General features: G+C 43.7%; 1 protein-coding gene across 2 annotated transcripts in view; it reads right to left on the bottom strand.

Annotated features, from left to right (window-relative positions):
• Nucleotides 1–17,967, bottom strand: part of ROCK2 (Rho associated coiled-coil containing protein kinase 2) — a 240,971-nt gene that overhangs the window by 91,293 nt on the left and 131,711 nt on the right. For both annotated transcript variants that reach the window (XM_073625371.1, XM_073625372.1), the window contains exon 6: nt 4,904–5,048. In XM_073625371.1, coding sequence (XP_073481472.1) covers nt 4,904–5,048 — 145 coding nt within the window. The remainder of the gene's footprint in view (nt 1–4,903; nt 5,049–17,967) is intronic.

The raw sequence follows: 17,967 nt of genomic DNA, 5'->3' as shown, positions 1-17,967 counted from the left end.
CTCTCAACTCGATTCAAGATTTAAATCGATTTTTTCTCCAGCCCTAGTGTGTAGTATCACTTTAAGTCAGTGATGACAGAGTAGGCAGGTTTCTCTTGACAAGTATTTAGATATGTAAACTGGGGCGGCTATTACCTGAGCGAAGTGTTAATATATATTATTCTTCATCCCCTCCCCGCCCTTTACCAGTACCAATAATTTTGGAAGAATCAGGAGAAAGCAGGTCTCCTGGTGACCACATTGTAATATTGTAGGTTTCAATAGACGAGTAGTTTTTTCGCTCTACCCACTGGTTGACCTGATTCCCCATTCACTTTTGTGGTAGATGGGGGATTCCTCCTTGCTGTGTCTTTGTATTCTGATAGCTGGGAAACCTCCCTGCTGTCAGAATACACCAATCAGCATTGCAGGCTATAGCGTGCAGCACTGATCAAGCAGGTATAATCCGACAGGGCTCCTTGCTGAACTGGCCAAATTTCGATCCATGTATGGCCAGCTTTATACAGTTAGTTTGAAAAAAGGCACAAGTTGAGTTCAACCAATAACAGTAAACCTGCATAAACAAAAATTCTATAGCCACAGGTTATCCAGAGGAAGGCAAAAAAAAAAACCTTATAAAGCATGGATGAAATGGAAAGTTATCGACTTAAAGGGGGATATTTCTGATTACATATGTAGGTCCTGCTTCCTGCATTAAGGTGCCTACATACAGTAGTAATACTATTCCACTTGTTCCTAAGCCTGCCATAAATGGATCAAGATTCGGCAAGCAGGAATGGGACGAAATTCAATCTACGTATGGGCAGGGAGGCTGCACAGAAGTTGTACAACCACCCTATCAGATTTTCCCCACTCGATCAGCAGTGCATAATATAGTAAAAGTATCAGATGTCTCCCTGGTGTCAGAATACAATAGCTCGACAGGGAGGATCCCCCCCACCCACCATTAATACTGTGTGTGTGGATGGCGGAATCGAGTCAAGTTTTTTTTTTATTCAACTCATTGGCTGAATAAAAAAAAAAAACAGGCTCATCTATAGGCTGCCTAAAGCCTAGTACACACTAGGCTTACATAAACTCACTTATAAACTTCTCCAAAAATGTTTTGGAGAACAGGTGCTAAATGTGACCTTACACAAGAGAAATGCATAGACTGCTATTGCTGACATGAAAATGCTAGTCACCTGGCTAATACTCTGGCTTTAAAATCTTTTCAGACACTAATGGCCCATACACACATTAAGAAAATTGTATGAAAACTACCGCTTTTGAAGCGATCATACAATAATCTGATTGTTAGGACACAGCTTTCGAGAGCCGATCATGACAGTTCATCCGAATTATCCGAAGGGACGAAACACAAAAATTTTTCTCGTGCGATGCATGAACGTAACATTTTAGTTTCATCAGTATAGTATTTCTTCAAAAAAAAAAAATCGGAAGACCAAGATCACTAAGGCTCAGAAATGAAAGAATACATTACAATACAACACATTACATCACTTCTGAAATTGTATGTAACCCTCTTCATTTTCGATACGAGACTTGTATGCAAAAAATATTGGACGATCAAACATCTGATATTCCCATCTTGTGTACTAGGCTTAAAGTGATTGTAAAGTCTTGTTTTTTTTTTCCTATAAAAATAACAAACCTGTTATACTTACCTGCTCAGTTGCAGTGGTTTTGCACAGAGCAGTCTGTATCCTCCTCTTCTCAGGTCCCTCTTCTGTGCTCCTGGCCCATCCCTCCTGTTCAGTGCCCCCACAGCAAGCAGCTTGCTATGGGGGCACCCGAGCAGAGTCACAGCTCCCTTTGTCTGTTTGGACAATGAGCCCCAGCCCGAGCACACCCCCTCTCTCCCCTGATTGGCTAGCTGACTTTGAATGACAGCAGCGGGAGCCAATGACGCCGCTGCTGTGTCTCACTCAATCAGAGGGAGAATCTCGGTTGGCTGAGACACTCCTGGACATTGCTGGACAGAGAGGGACCTCAGGTAAGTATTAGGGTGGCGGGGGGGGGGGGGGGGGGGGGGGCGCTGCACACAGAAAGCTTTTTATCTTAATACATAGAAAGCATTAAGCTAAAAAACCTTCTGACTTTAAAATCACTTTAACACAGCCAGTCTGTGCTGGCCAACTCACTGGAAGCAGTAAACTCTCAGGCTCGGTTCACACTGGGACGACTTGGGATCCGACTTGTCGCCCCTCAAGTCGCCCCAAGTCGCCCCAGAAAGAGATTCACATGAGAGTGAATGGGAGCGTCTTAAATGACACTACTGAAGTCGCTCCGACTTCAGAGCGTACTCCCTGTACTACTTGGATCCGACTTGGTAGGCGACCTGTACCATAGAAATCAATGGAAGTCGCCTCCAAGTCGGATCTCTCTGTAAAGTCAAGCGACTTTGCAGGGAAAACCCCTCCCTCCCCCCCTCCCTCCCAGAGAGCTGATTGGCCACAGGCGAAGTCGCCTGTCATGCAGGCGACTTCAAGTCGCCTTGTAATTTGCTAAAGTCGCGTCGAAGTCGCGTCGAAGTCGCGTCGAAGTCGCGTCGAAGTCGCCGTGCAAAGTCGCGCTGAAGTCGTGTTGCCCCAGTGTGAACCGAGCCTCAGGGTGATTGATAGGTTATCTCAAACGTTGTTAAACTCTATGTTTTGAACACAGTTAGCCCTGTTCACACTGCCCCAACTTCAAAGTTGGGTGACTTTGAATCCGACATGCTGGTGAGACTTCATAGCGGCTTGCATATGACTTCTTTAACAAGTCAATGCCAGTCGTATGGGGTGTGACTTGTCATGTGACTTTGAACTCTCAAGGGCTAAAGCCTAGTACACACAATGAGATTATAGGACGAATGATCGTCCTTTTTTTTTTTTCCTTGCATGTTCATCTCCATATCAAAAATGAAGAGGTTACTAAAGTATGAAACTTTTCGTACGCAGGAATAAAAATTCAGAAGTGATGTAATGTGTTGTATTTTTGGACGAAAACTGTACTGATTAAACAAAAATCGTACACTTTGGTATCGTACGAAAAAAGTTTGCGCATTTGTCCCTTCGGATAATTTCGGACGAAAGCTGTGTACTAGCGATCAGATTATCGTATGATCACTTCGAAAGTGGTATTTTTTGTACGAATTTCTGATCCTGTGTACGGGCCTTAAGATTAGATTTATTACAAAAATGTAAAAGTCCAAAAATCATATAAATTACACTGCAAAAATAACTCAAACATTTTCACCAAAAATAAACTATACTTTCCCTCTTAAAGATAATAAGGCCATTTCCTGTAGGATTATTCACTGTAAATGAGCCACCCTCCCTAGCTCAGAATGTTTATCTTGTTGAGGCGCATTATGAATTACAACCATTCATAGACCAGTCCCAAAAAAAAAAAAAAACGAAAAAAAAAAACGAAAAAAAAAAACTAGCACAAAGCAACAGCGACTCCCTCCTCTGATTGGAAGAGGTAGAGATTGAGACATTATCCTTCCCTTCCCTCCAACTCGTCCAGTCTGAGAACGAATTCTATTTAGATAGAGAAGTAAATTCATGCAGCTCTAAACATAACATAAAACAATAAATGATCCATATATCAAAATATATAGTGTGTATAGCCTAAGTGACTTGTGAACCAAACATTTTTAAATAGTATTCTGTGAGTCCCTATATCCACACGTGTACTACTTCAATCCAGAAGGCTCACTAAGGCCCCTTGCACACTGGGGAGGTGGGTGCATCGGCGGTATTTTTAGCGGCACTTTACCGTCAATTTCGCGGTGCTATCCAGCCGCTAGCGGGGCGCTTTTACTCCCTGCTAGCGGCCAAGAAAGGGTTAAAACCACCCACAAAGCTCTGCTACAGCAGCGCTTTGGTGGCGGTATAGCCACGCTGCCCATTGATTTCAATGGGCAGGAGCGGTGGAGGAGCGGTATATCTATTGTATACGTACTGTATATGTATTGTAATTGTACTGTCTGCCCTTATGTTGTAAAGTGCTGTGTAAACTGTTGGAGCTATATAAATCCTGTATTATAATAGTGATGATGAGGACTTCTTAAAAAGGAGTTGTAAACCCTCTAGGTTTTTCACCCTAATGCATGCTATGCATTAAGGTGAAAAACCTCCTGTGATGCAGCAGCCCCCGAGAGCCCCCCTTTTACTGACCTGAACCCGGTATTTCCAGCGACGGGGGGCGAGCACACCCGCTCCAGCTGGTGTCTCGTGCCCTGATTGGATAGATTGATAGCAGTGCAGCCATTGGCTCCCGCTGCTGTCAATCAAATCCAATCATACGGGAGCCGGGGGCAGGGCCGAGTCCTGCTGTCTGTGTCAATAGACGCAGCAGCAGGACGCAGGAGCGTGCCCGAACGAGTGCCCCGAGGGAGAGCCGCTCTCCAATGGGGCACTCGAGAAGAGGAGGTACCAGGAGCGCCGCTGAGGGAACCCAGAAGAGGAGGATCGGGGCCACTGTGCATAACCAACTGCCCAGAGGATGTACGACATGTTTGTTTGTTTTTTTTTTGTTTTTTAAATGAACCTTTACATATCCTTTAATCACAGGAGGTCTTCTGGATTTAATTCAAAATTAAAACCCAAACAGTATAATGCAAAGGATATTAATAAAACCTTATTCCACAAAACAAAAATTGTGACACATGCAGCGATATCTTATCTCCAAGTTACAGTTTCATCATTACTTCCTGTTACGGGGACCGGCCGGGTTTGCGCATTATTATTATTATTGTATTACAATCCGGCATTGTTAACCCATCTGCCTTATTGCCTACTCCACCTTTTTGAAATCTGTAGTAAAGACACTAAAATAAATACCCTTTCTACACAACTAGAAGTTACGGCCATGCAACATTTGTCACAACATTATTGTGCTTCAAGTCACTCACCAACCAATATCTCGAACAAGAAGACTCCCACAGACCACCAGTCACACTCCCGTCCATAGTAGCCGTCTCCTCCCTGAGACTTCAGCACTTCGGGTGATATGTAGTCTGGAGTTCCAACTGCTGTGTCACAGCGCACCATACCTGTCTGCAAGGAAAATGGATGTCAGCAAAGATTTCATTGCCTGCACTATTTGCTCTTCATACGGTTTCATTTAAAAAAAGAAAAAACGATTAATATTAACAGCATCAGATTTTTGAGAACTGTTTTCAGAATTTAACTGGCTCACCAGCTAATGCTACATGTAAATACTGCTTGAAATGAAGGTTCTTTGTTTTGCCCTGGCTCTTTTACACATACATACACACAGTGTATACATACATATATAATATACATACATACATACATACACACATATATAAATATATATACAAACATATACACACATACATACACACTCACCGACCATTTTATTAGGTACACATGTTCAATTGCTTGGTAACACAAATTGCTAATCAGCCAATCAAATGGCAGCAATTCATTTAGGCATCTAGACCTGGTGAAGACAACTTGCTGAAGTTCAAACCGAGCATCAGAATGGGGAAGAAAGGGGATTTAAGTGAATTTGAACATGGCATGGTTGTTGGTGCCAGACGGGCTGGTCTGAGTATTTCAAAAAACTGCTGATCTACTGGGATTTTCACACACAACCATCTCTAGGGTTTACAGAGAATGGTCCGAAGAAGAGAAAATATCCAGTGAGCGGCAGTTGTGTGGATGAAAATGCCTTGTTGATGTCAGAGGAGAATGGGCAGACTGGATCCAGATGATAGAAAGGCAACAGTAACTCAAATAATCACTTGTTACAACCAAGGTATGCAGAATACCATCTCTGAACACACAACACATCGAACCTTGAAGCAGATGTGCTACAGCAGCAGAAGACCACACTGGGGGGGCCACTCCTGTCAGCTAAGAACAGGAAACTGAGGCTACACTTCACACAGGCTCACCAATATTGGACAGTAGAAGATTGGAAAAACATTGCCCGGTCTGATGAGTCTTGATTTCAGCTGCGACATTCAGATGGTAGGGTCAGAATTTGGCATAAATAACATGAAAACATGGATCCATCCTGCCTTGTATCAACGGTTCAGCCTGTTGGTGGTGGTGTAATGGAGTGGGGGATATTTCCTTGGCACACTTTGGGACCCTTAGTACCAATTGAGCATTGTTTAAACGCTACGGTCTACCCGAGTATTTTTGCTGACCACGTCCATCCCTTTATGACTACAGAGTACCCGTCTTCTGATGGCTCCTTCCAGCAGGATAATGCACCATGTCACAAAGCTCAAATCATGTAACCACTGGTTTCTTGAACATGACAATGAGGTCACTGTACTCCAATGGCCTCCACAGTCACCAGCTCTCAATCCAATAAAGCACCTTTGGGATGTGGTGGACGGGAAATTCGCATCATGGATGTGCAGCCGACAAATCTGCAACTGAGTGATGCTATCATGTCAATATGGACCAAAACCTCTGAGGAATGTTTTCAACACCTTGTTGAATCTATGCCGCAAAAAACTAAGACAGTTCTGAAGGCAAAAGGGAGTCCAACCCGGTAATAGCAAGGTGTACCTAATAAAGTGGTCGGTGAGTGTATGTACGTGCATGTATGTGTGTGTGTATATACAGTATCTCACAAAAGTGAGTACATTTTTGTAAATGTTTTATTATATCTTTTCATATGACAACACTGAAGAAATGAAACTTTGCTACAATGTAAAGTAGTGAGTGTACAGCTTGTATAACAGTGTAAATGTGCTGTCCCCTCAAAATAACTCAACACACAGCCATTAATGTCTAAACCACTGGCAACAAAAGCGAGTTCACTCCTAAGTGAAAATGTCCAAATTGGGATCAAAGTGTCAATATTTTGTGTGGCCACCATTATTTTCCAGCACTTCCTTAACCCTCTTGAGCGTAGAGTTCACCAGAGCTTCACAGGTTGCCACTGGAGTCCTCTTCCACTCCTCTATGATGACATCACGGAGCTGGTGGATGTTAGAGACCTTGCGCTCCTCCACCTTCCATTTGAGGATGCCCCACAGATGCTCAATAAAGTTTAGGTCTGGAGACATGCTTGGCCAGTCCATCACCTTTACCCTCAGCTTCTTTAGCAAGCCAGTGGACATCTTGGAGGTGTGTTTGGGGTCGTTATGTTGGAATACTGCCCTGCGGCCCAGTCTCCGAAGGGAGGGGTTTAATGCTCTGCTTCAGTATGTCACAGTACATGTTGGCATTCATGGTTCCCTCAATGAACTGTAGCTCCCCAGTGCCGGCAGCACTCATGCAGCCCCAGACCATGACACTCCCACCACCATGCTTGACTGTAGGCAAGACACACTTGTCTTTGTACTCCTCACCTGGATGACGCCACACATGCTTGACACCATCTGAACTAAATAAGTTTATCTTGGTCTCATCAGACCACAAGACATAGTTCAAGTATTCCATGTCCTTAGTCTGCGTGTCTTTAGCAAACTGTCTGCGGGCTTTCTTGTACATCATCTTTAGAAGAGGCTTCCTTCTGGGACGACAGCCATGCAGACCAATTTGATGCAGTGTGCGGCGTATGGTCTGAGCACTGACAGGCTGACCCCCCACCCCACCCCCTCAACCTCTTCACATCTATTTCCCAAAGACAACCTCTGGATATGATGCGGAGCACGTGCACTCAACTTCTTTGGTGGACCATGGCGAGGCCATGTTCTGAGTGGAACCTGTTCTGTTAAACCGCTGTATGGTCTTGGCCACCGTGTTGCAGCTCAGTTTCAGGGTCTTGGCAATCTTCTTATAGCCTAGGCCATCTTTATGTAGATCCTCAGAGAGTTGTTTGCCATGAGGTGCTTTTGAATGTTGAAATTCTAGTGACCAATATGAGAGAGTGAGAGCGATACCACCACATTTAACACACCTGCTCCCCATTTACACCTGAGACCTTGTAACACTAACGAGTCACATGACACCGGGCAGAAAAAATGGCTAATTGGGCCCAATTTAGACATTTTCACTTAGGAGTGATTTTTGGTCTTTTGGTTCCAGCGGTTTAGACATTAATGGCTGTGTGCTGAGTTATTTTGAGGGGACAGCAAATTTACACTGTTATACAAGCTGTACACTCACTACTTTACATTGTAGCAAAGTGTCATTTCTTCAGTGTTGTCACATGAAAAGATAGAATAAAATATTTACAAAAATGTGAGGGGTGTACTCACTTTTATATTAAATAACAAAACAATATGCTGCAGACTTACTGCAGATCAACTGGAGACCTGGAGCTGCAGCCTATACCAGATCAGATTACGTACATATCGCAGATCAGCATGAGATATGGAGCTGTGACCTAGACCGGTCCAGATTATGCAATTTATTCAGGGGGACACAGGAGCTCTCCACTCAGAGGGGATGCATAAGCGTTGCTAACTGCAGAGGTATATTAGAAAGGGGCATGTGTGAGACCACCGCTGCCACATAGTGAGCAAGGGTCCCACTCCGAAGCATGCTGGTAGAGGATGGGCTTTTCTACTTGGTCTGTAACTGCTTTAAGAAAACAACAAACCGTAAGACTTTGAACGCCTTTTGTTTTGATGCACCTGGAATACAATTAACTTATTTAAATAGAAAATTTAGTTAAAATATATTTTTTTAATGCAAGGAGTGTACAGTGAGGGAAAAAGTATTTGATCCCCTGCTGATTTTGTACGTTTGCCCACTGACCAAGGAATGATCAGTCTATAATTATAATGGTAGGTTTATTTTAAAAGTGAGAGACAGAAAAAACAATAACAAATCCAGAAAAATGCATTTCAATAAAGTTATAAATTGATTTGCATTTTAATGATTGAAATAAGTATTTGATCCCCTATCAATCAGCAAGATTTCTGGCTCCCAGATGTCTTCTATACAGGTAACAAGCGGAGATTAGGAGCACTCTCCTAAATGGAGTGCTCCTAATCTCAGCTGGTTACTTGTATTAAAGACACCTGTCCACAGAAGCAAGTCAATCAATCAGATTCCAATCTTCACCATGACCAAGACCAGAGCTGTCCAAGGATGTCAGTGATGCAAGATCTCACCTCGTGAAGTTTCAACGGTCAAGAGAACGGTGAGGAATCAGCCCAGAATTATAGGGGAGAATCTTGTCAATGATCTCAAGGCAGCTGGGACCATAGTCACCAAGAAAACAATTGGTAACATACTACGCCGTGAAGGACTGAAATTCTGCAAGGTCCCTCTGCTCAAGAAAGCACATGTACAGGCCCGTCTGAAGTTTGCTAATGAACATCTAATTGAACATCTGAATTATTCAGAGGAGAACTGGGTGAAATTATTGTGGTCATATGAGACCAAAATCAAGCTCTTTGGCATCAACTCAACTCGCCGCGTCTGGAGGAGGAGGAATGCTGCCTATGACCCCAAGAACACCATCCCCACCGTCAAATATAGAGGTGGAAAGATTATGCTTTGGGGGTGTTTTTCTGCTAAGGGGACAGGACAACTTCAACGCATCAAAGGAACAATGGACGGGGCCATGTATCGTCAAATATTGGGTGAGAACCTCCTTCCCTCAGCCAGGGCATTGAAAATGGGTCGTGGATGGGTATTCCAGCATGACAATGACCCAAAACACACGGCCAAGGCAAAAAAGGAGTGGCTCAAGAAGAAGCACATTAAGGTCCAGACCTTAATTAAATAGAAAATATGTGGAGAGTGCTGAAGGTTCGAGTTACCAAACGTCAGCCTCAAAACCTTAATGACTTGGAGAGGATCTGAAAAGAGGAGGGTGACAAAATCCCTCCTGAGATGTGTGCAAACCTGGCAGCCAACTATATGAAATGTCTGACCTCCAATTGCCAACAAGTACTAAGTCATGTTTTGCAAAGAGGTCAAATACTTATTTCACTCATTAACCACTTCAATACAGGGCATTTTCACCCCCTTCCTCCCCAGGGCAATTTTCAGCGCTGTAACATTTTGAATGACAATTGTGCGGTCATGCAACACTGTACCTGTATGAAATTTTGATCATTTCCCCCCCCCCCACAAATAGAGCTTTCTTTTGGTGGTATTTGATCACCTATTTTTTGCACTATAAACAAAAGAAGAGCGACAATTTTGAAAAAAAACCACAATTTTTTTAACTTTTTGCTATAATAAATATCCCAATTAAAAGAAAACAAACAAACAAAAAAAACAAATGTCTTCCTCAGTTTAGGCCGATATGTATTCTACATATTTTTGGTAAAAAAAAAAAAAAACGCAATAAGTGTATATTGATAGATTTGCGCAAAAGTTATAGCGTCTACAAAATAGGTTATTGATTTATGGCATTTTTATTTATTTATTAATTTTATTTACTAGTAATGGCGGCGATCTGCGATTTTTGTCAGGACTGTGATATTGCGGCGGCCACTTTTGACACTATTTTGGGACCACTGACAATTATACAGCGATCAGTGCTATAAAAATGCAAATGTAAATGTCACTGGAGAGGGAGTTAACACTAAGGGGCGATCAAAGGGTTTAAATGTGTTACCTAGGGAGTGATTCCAACTGTGGGGGGAGGGGACTGACTGGGGGAGGTGACCGATCAGAGTCCCTATATACAAGGAACACACGATCAGTCTTCTCTCCCCTGACAGGATGTGGATCTGTGTGTTTACACACACAGATCTACGTTCCTGATCTCCAACTGGACATCGCGGCCACCAGGCACGCGCATCGGCTCCCGAGTGACGCGGAGGGAGCGCGCGCCCCCTAGACTGCCGGGAAGCTGAAGACGTCACATGACGGCCACACAGGATGGCAGAGCCACCTTGCGGCCATCATATGTCTACAGGCGAGTGGTTAAAATGCAAATCAATTTATAACTTTTTGAAATGCGTTTTTCTGGATATTTTTGTTGTTATTTTGTCTCTCACTGTTAAAATAAACCTACCATTAAAATGATAGACTGATCATTTCTTTGTCAGTGGGCAAACGTACAAAATCAGCAGGGGATCAAATACTTTTTTTCTCTCACTGTAAGTACCTGAATTTGACTTGGTGCCAGCCTCCTGCAGTCCCTGTAAAGCAGAATGGGAGTGGGAGAAGCGGTACAAGGAGCCATTCAATTGTACTGCAGTGCAAGGAACATGCTGATAGGAGAGAGCAGAGTGACTGAGAGATGAGTTCATCTGTGAGATGCTTCTCCTTTCACTGTCCAGTCACAGTGGGGGTGATTTACTAAAACTGGTGCACACAGAATCTAGAGCAGCTGTGCAAAGTAATCAATCAGCTTCCAACTTTAGCTTGATCAATTAAGCTTTGACAATAAAACGTAGAAGCTCACTGGTTAATATGCACAGCTTCACCAGATTCTGTGTGCTCCAGTTTTAGTAAATCTCCCTCAGTGTGTTGTGGGAAGAAGGCCTGTACTTGACAGTGAAACCATATAGAAAGGTCCGATCATCTCTCCCCTGATAGCACAGTCCTGGCTATGTGGCAGTGCTGTGTAATGCTGAAGACTGAATAGCCAGACAATCTTTTAGGCATCTCTGTATTTAGCTTTATTTTCAGCTTTAAAGTGACAAACAGGTTTACTTTATGTGGCTTTCTTTATAATCCTTTAAGAACAATACTGATGTTTAAACAGCCACTAACTGCAAAAAAGAAGAGACACTCAACACTAAACCCCGTTTTTAGTAGTTCTTATAAAGTTCTTTAGATTACATTTATTTTTCATGTATTAGGTCAATGACCACTAGTGTTGTAGGTGATAAGTGGGGGCCACATCCGCATATTCATTTTGTAGGCGGCTGTGACTCACATCTCAGAGCTCCATTTCTGGAATGTCACAGACTTCTGGCTTATCAATTGACTTGGAAAAGCGAACCTAGAAGACAACACAGGAAAGCGAGGGCTCCTTCACACCGCCTCAAATGCACATGATTAGTTATTTGTCCCATTTACCTAACTGTGCACACATAATCCTGTCACTGCTGTGCTTCTGAAAAGTGTGCCATGGTTGGGACACTCTTCATAGGCATCTGAAAGGTGGCGAGGAAGCAATATGTATCCTCCTCACCACCTGTTTTAACACGGTTAGGCCTCTTGCACACGATACTCCTGTTTGAGCATCTACTTTTTCAGAAGTTTTTTTTTTTTAATGTACTTTCGCGCATATGCATTCGCACAATTTTCAAAGCAAATTCGCGCACACTGTCGCACATGTGCAGAAGCTGGTTTCTGGATTGACAATGTCAATGGACAAATCTGTGTGCATTTGCGCGCACGAGGCGTAAATTATTGACCAAAAATGCAGATTTTTCTATTTTTTTTTAACTGAATAATACACGGCGCTTGTTCACACGCCTGCGAGCATAGGCACATTACTATTAATGGGCTGTATTTTTTTTTTTTTTTTCTCAGTAAAAAAATAAGCTGTACTGAGCTTTTTCAAGCTGCAGTGTGCAAGAGGCCTTAAAGTGATACTAAAGCTTTGTTTATTGTTTTCTTTTTAAATAACAAACATGTCATACTTACCTCCACTGTGAGATCGTTTTGCACAGAGTGGCCCCGGTCCTCCTCTTCTGGGGTCCCTCTGCGGCTCTCACGGCTCCTCCCCGCATTAGCTAACCCCCTAGGAGAAGCGCTCTCCCAAGGGGGTTACCTTACGGACGTGCTTACGAGTCATTCATTCGGCGTCCATAGAAGCTGAATGTATGACTCGGCCCCGCCCCTGGCACCCACGTCATTGGATTCGATTGACAGCAGCGGGAGCCAATGGCTGCGCTGCTATCAATCTATCCAATTAAAGCCGGGACTCCGTGGAGAGAAGGACGGCGTGTCCCTGCCGAAGAAGATGAAGGGCCTCGAGTAATTCAAAACGGGGGGGGGGGGGTCGGTGACTGCCAGGTGTTTGTTCACCTTGATGCATAGGATCCATTAAGGTGAAAAAACACGTACCTTTACAACCCCTTTAATGCCACACCACTGCTGTGCAGCTGTGGCCCCATTTGCCTAAATGGGTTGTGTTTGGTGGCAGTATTGCCCGCCAAACATAAGGGGATCATTTATGTGTTCACCCATGTCTCCACCTTTAGAGCTTAAAGGGGCAGTAAAAGTGTAGCTTAACCATGAGATTTTACTGCCTTTTGAACACAAGTGTAAATGAGCCCTAATAAACATCATTGTATCTTAAGATTTATTAGACACAGATGATTACTGAAGAATGCAAGTGTAGAATATAATGTATAGATAACCTCTAAGATTTCAGCTAAACTCTGGGCAAGTATCAAATACAAAAATGAATGCCGCTCTACCTTTACTAATTACATCAGGCTCACCTTTGTACAAATAATAAACAATGTTCATCTTTTTGCAGGTAAAAAAATGTGCATTTATTATTTTTCATATTAGGAGCCTGTAAAGCGATGCACCAGCGATCAAGAGATTGCTGATGACACGCAGATCTCCTCTACACTGTCAGTGTTATCTGCTTACCCATACATCTCACTGATACTCACAGACAGGAAGACTCCACAGCGCAGTGCTAGTTCATTAAGAACTACAAGCCAAATCGTAGTTCATTCATACACAGAGCTCAGTGTATGAATGACGCAGCCATGTCGGCAGAGCTGCGCTGCTTTCAAATACTGGCAGCTAGTACAGGGAACTTCTCCCCGTACTGCTGACACAAGGAGGAGAGGGCAGAGGGCACCGGCTGCAGCACTGGGAACATGTAACATGTTACCAAAGGTGAACTTATCCTTTAAATTTATTTTTTATATGCAAACAGTATAAGTAACTGAATTTGTTTTGGTATCTGCCTTTTGTAATCCACCCTACAGCAGAGCTCAGACTGGGAGAGGAAGAAGCAGCACAAGCTGTCAATTGATTGTGCTGAAATACACACAGGTAACAAGAAACATGCTGATGGGAGGAGAGAACACAGTGACAGAGATTAGCTCATAAGTGTGCTGTCTCTTTTTTCACTGTCCAGTCACATAAAATCGATGCCCTTTAAAATAAAAACAAAACACAATCAAGCTCCGAATAAAGAGACGGCACACAAAACACATAGCGTGTCACAGTAGTGTCCTCTGCCCCCTTCACATCACCCTCCAATAGCAGTGTTCTCTGTCCCCCCACAGTAGTGTCCTCTGCCCCCTTCACATCAGCCTCCCATAGCAGTGTTCTGTCGCCCCCCCACCACTGTAGTGTCCTCTGCCACCTTCATATCACCCCCTACAGTAGTGTCCTCTGCCCCCTTCACATCAGCCTCCCATAGCAGTGTTCCCTGTCCCACCCCTGCCCCCCACTGTAGTGTCCTCTGTCACCTTCACATCACCCCCCACAGTAGTGTCCTCTGCCCCCTTCACATCAGCCCCCCCATAGCAGTGTTCTCTATCGTCCCCCCCCCCCCCCCCCCCACTGTAGTGTCCTCTGCCCCCTTCACATCACCCCCCACAGTAGTGTCCTCTGCCCCCTTCACATCAGCCCCCCCATAGCAGTGTTCTCTATCGTCCCCCCCCCCCCCCCCCCACTGTAGTGTCCTCTGCCCCCTTCACATCACCCCCCACTGTAGTGTCCTCTGCCATCTTCACATCAACCCCCAACCAAGGCTGAAACAACTAATCGATTAATCGGCAACTAATCGATTATGAAATTGATCGATTACTATTTTCATAATCGATTAATCGCCCAGTAACATAATGGGGTTAAAAAAAAACTAAAATGAGCCCTTTATAGTACAAAAAGAGCAAATCGCTACTGTAAATATTACTTTCATAGGTCTACGGTGAAAAAATGAACCCCTTACAGTAGTGATTATCTGCTTTTTTTGTACTATAAAAAGGCTCATTTTATTTTTTTTTAACCCCCATTATGTATCTAAACGTCTTAGGCCTGGTTCACATCTATGTGTTTTTTGGTGCTTTTTGCAGAAACGCACTACAGTTCATTTACATGGTTCCCTCTAGGACAGTGGTCATCATCCTTGCCCTCAGGGCCCTGAGGACAGGGTTGATGACCACTGCTCTAGGGCACATCCACATCTATGCTTTTTTCACCTGCTGCATATTTGAAAAGGGTCAGGGACTTTTTTTTAACGCAAAACGGATCAAAAGCAAACTGTATAGGTGTGTACAGAGCCTTATTTCCAAATTTTCCCTTTTTCCGATTTGGCCCCACTAACGATTAGAAAATTGAACAAACTTTCTTAAAATGAATTTTTTTTTTTTTGAAGGAAGACATTGTTTGTTTTTTAAATAAAAAATGTTGATCTCTGAGTCTGATGATATTAACCAGATTCACCCTTTAATAGTATATACAATATATCTCTTTTCTAATAGTATATAGTACAGTATATCTTCTCTAATAGTATATACAGTATATCTCTTCTGTCTGTTATTCTCAGAGTGAATTAGATATTTTGCTCCCTAACTATATAGTTGGTTATTTATATTTACCACTGCCTATAGATATTTAACAATAAATTGCCTTTTTTTAACTTTACATAACTAAATTGTACACCACACTTTTAAGGTTATTAACCGATTAATCGAAACAATAATCGGCCAACTAATCGATTATGAAAATAATCGTTAGTTGCAGCCCTACCCCCAACAATAGTGTCCTCTGCCCCCTTCACATCAGCCTCCCATAGCAGTGTTCTCTGTCCCGTCCCCCCACAGTAGTGTCCTCTGCCCCCTTCACATCACCCCCCACAGTAGTGTCTTCTGCCCCCTTCACATCAGCCTCCCATAGCAGTGTTCTCTGTCCCCCCCACCACCACCACTGCAGTGTCCTTTGCGCCTTTCCCCCCATAGTAGTGTCCTGTACCCCCCAATGCAGTGTCCTCTGCCACCTTCACATCACCCCCCACAGTAGTGTCTTCTGTCCCCTTCACATCAGCCTCCCATAGCAGTTTTCTCTGCCCCCCCGCCCCCCCCACTGTAGTGTCCTCTGTGCTTTTTCCCCCACAGTAGTGTCCTGTACCCCCCAATGCAGTGTCCTCTGTCACCTTCACATCACCCCCCACAGTAGTGTGCTCTGTTCCCTTCACTCCCCCCCCCTAACCCAACACAGTAGTGTGCTCTGCCCCCCCCCCCCCCCAAGTGTCCTCTGCCTCCCCATCCCCCAAAGCAGTATCCTCTGTCCCAATCACATCACCCCCCCCCCCCCCCATGGCAATGGCCACGTGAAGGGGGGTAAAAATAAACAGAATGGAAACAAAATGGGCAATAAGGAATCACAAACAGGCTCTAGATACGCTCTTACATTCCCCCTTTCTCTATGTAGGATAAGATATCGGAGTCCAGTAATGAAAATGTAATGGAACAGCTAACCGATAAACATCATACATCACAACATACAAAAATGACATCTGCCATTTAGGACTTCTTCACACTTGAGCGCTGTGGTACACTACAACCATTAAAAATAAATTGGCTTTGAATTGTACAATAATTTATACAGGGCAGCACAATGGCTTGGTGGTCAGTACTTCTGCCTTGCAGCACTGGGGTCCTCGGTTTGGCTGTGTCATTTTCTATCTGCAAAGACTTTGCATGTTATCCTTGTATTCGCGTGGGCATGCCAGTAAGTTAATTGGCTCCTGGCTAAATTGGCCAAAGTATGTGTGTATAATTTGGCCATGCATGTTTTCACATTCTGCATACCACTACCAAGCCGAGCAATTGGGGACGATTGAGGAAAGACCTGGCTACCTACCTCACTTCTATGCAAAAGGACTTCGGGCATGGTGCCCACAGAGCCACAGAATGGCCGAGAGTCGGATACAATGGATACAGATTTATACATATCGCATTCATTCATAAAAAGGCACGGCTGGACATCAGACTTCCAAAAACAAGCTATAACTGAAAAGCCAATAGCAGCGACTACATCCTCCCACCCTCCTCCTTCATGGCCCGTTGTCAGCTCCTGTGGTTAAATCCACGATCGCCGCAATCTTCTATATTGACAGCCTGGCAGCACTGCTTCTTCCAAAAGCAACACAAAATTTTATTCAACACAAACGTATTTATCCAGATGAATGGGAGCTCGTGTGCTGGCTATTGACATTGGAAATCACTACCTTCGAGCTAAATAAGCACTTTTGTTTCTCAAGACAACCGATCTGTGCTGCTTATCTTGTACAGAAAACCACAATGTTGGCTTACGTAATGGCGCTGGCAGACCAGACTCCACCGACACGCTGGAAATGCCAGTCAGCGTTTGAGCGGAGCTAGTAAAACCAGCAGCTGGACGACTTGCCGGCCCTGTTAAAAGCTTTAACACCTTGTTAAATAGCACTAAACTTCATTTAAATGTTTGGCTTCTTCATAAAACAATTAATTCTTTTTCCCATAAGGATATGCTAAGTGGTGAACACACAAGCCTACTGTACGTTGTAAGGAGGATTAAGAAGGTGAATCCTTAATAGCCGTTTTATTGGAAGCAGCTATATAATATATGAACACGCATAAGAAGGAACTAGGGGAAAACATCATATTAATATGGCCAATGTAAATGATGTTCTGTCACATTTCCTAGGCAAAGGATCCTGTGATTCCTTTTTTTTCTCCAGAGAAAATAAAAATCCTCTGTGGTAGGGCTCCTTATTAACGACAAGGGTTAAAAGCTTGTTTATGCCCAGGGTACCAGTAAGAAGGGCTTCTACCTGCCTCATCCTTTCAGGCTTCCTCCACACTATGGAATCGGTTCCTGCAGTCTCTTAAAGTGATTCTAAAGGCAGGTAGTTTTTTTTGTTATTATCTGAATGCATTCTATGCATTCAGATAAAAAACCTTCTGTGTGCAGCAGCCCCCCTAATACTTACCTGAGACCGATCTCAATCCAGCAATGTTGCACAAAATACTCGGCTGTTCGGGGCTCTCCTTCCTCATAGGCTGAGACTGTCAGTGAACCAATGAGGTGAAAGATCAGAGGGGGCCTAGCCGCAGCTCCGTGCCTGAATGGATACACAGAGCAGCGGTTTGGCTCGGGTGTCCCC

This window comes from Aquarana catesbeiana, linkage group LG04 (genome assembly GCF_042186555.1).
Source record: "Aquarana catesbeiana isolate 2022-GZ linkage group LG04, ASM4218655v1, whole genome shotgun sequence".
NCBI classification, from domain to species: Eukaryota; Metazoa; Chordata; class Amphibia; order Anura; family Ranidae; genus Aquarana; species Aquarana catesbeiana.
The sequence above is the reverse complement of the archived record's forward strand: the minus strand, read 5'-3'. Positions and strand labels throughout refer to the sequence as shown.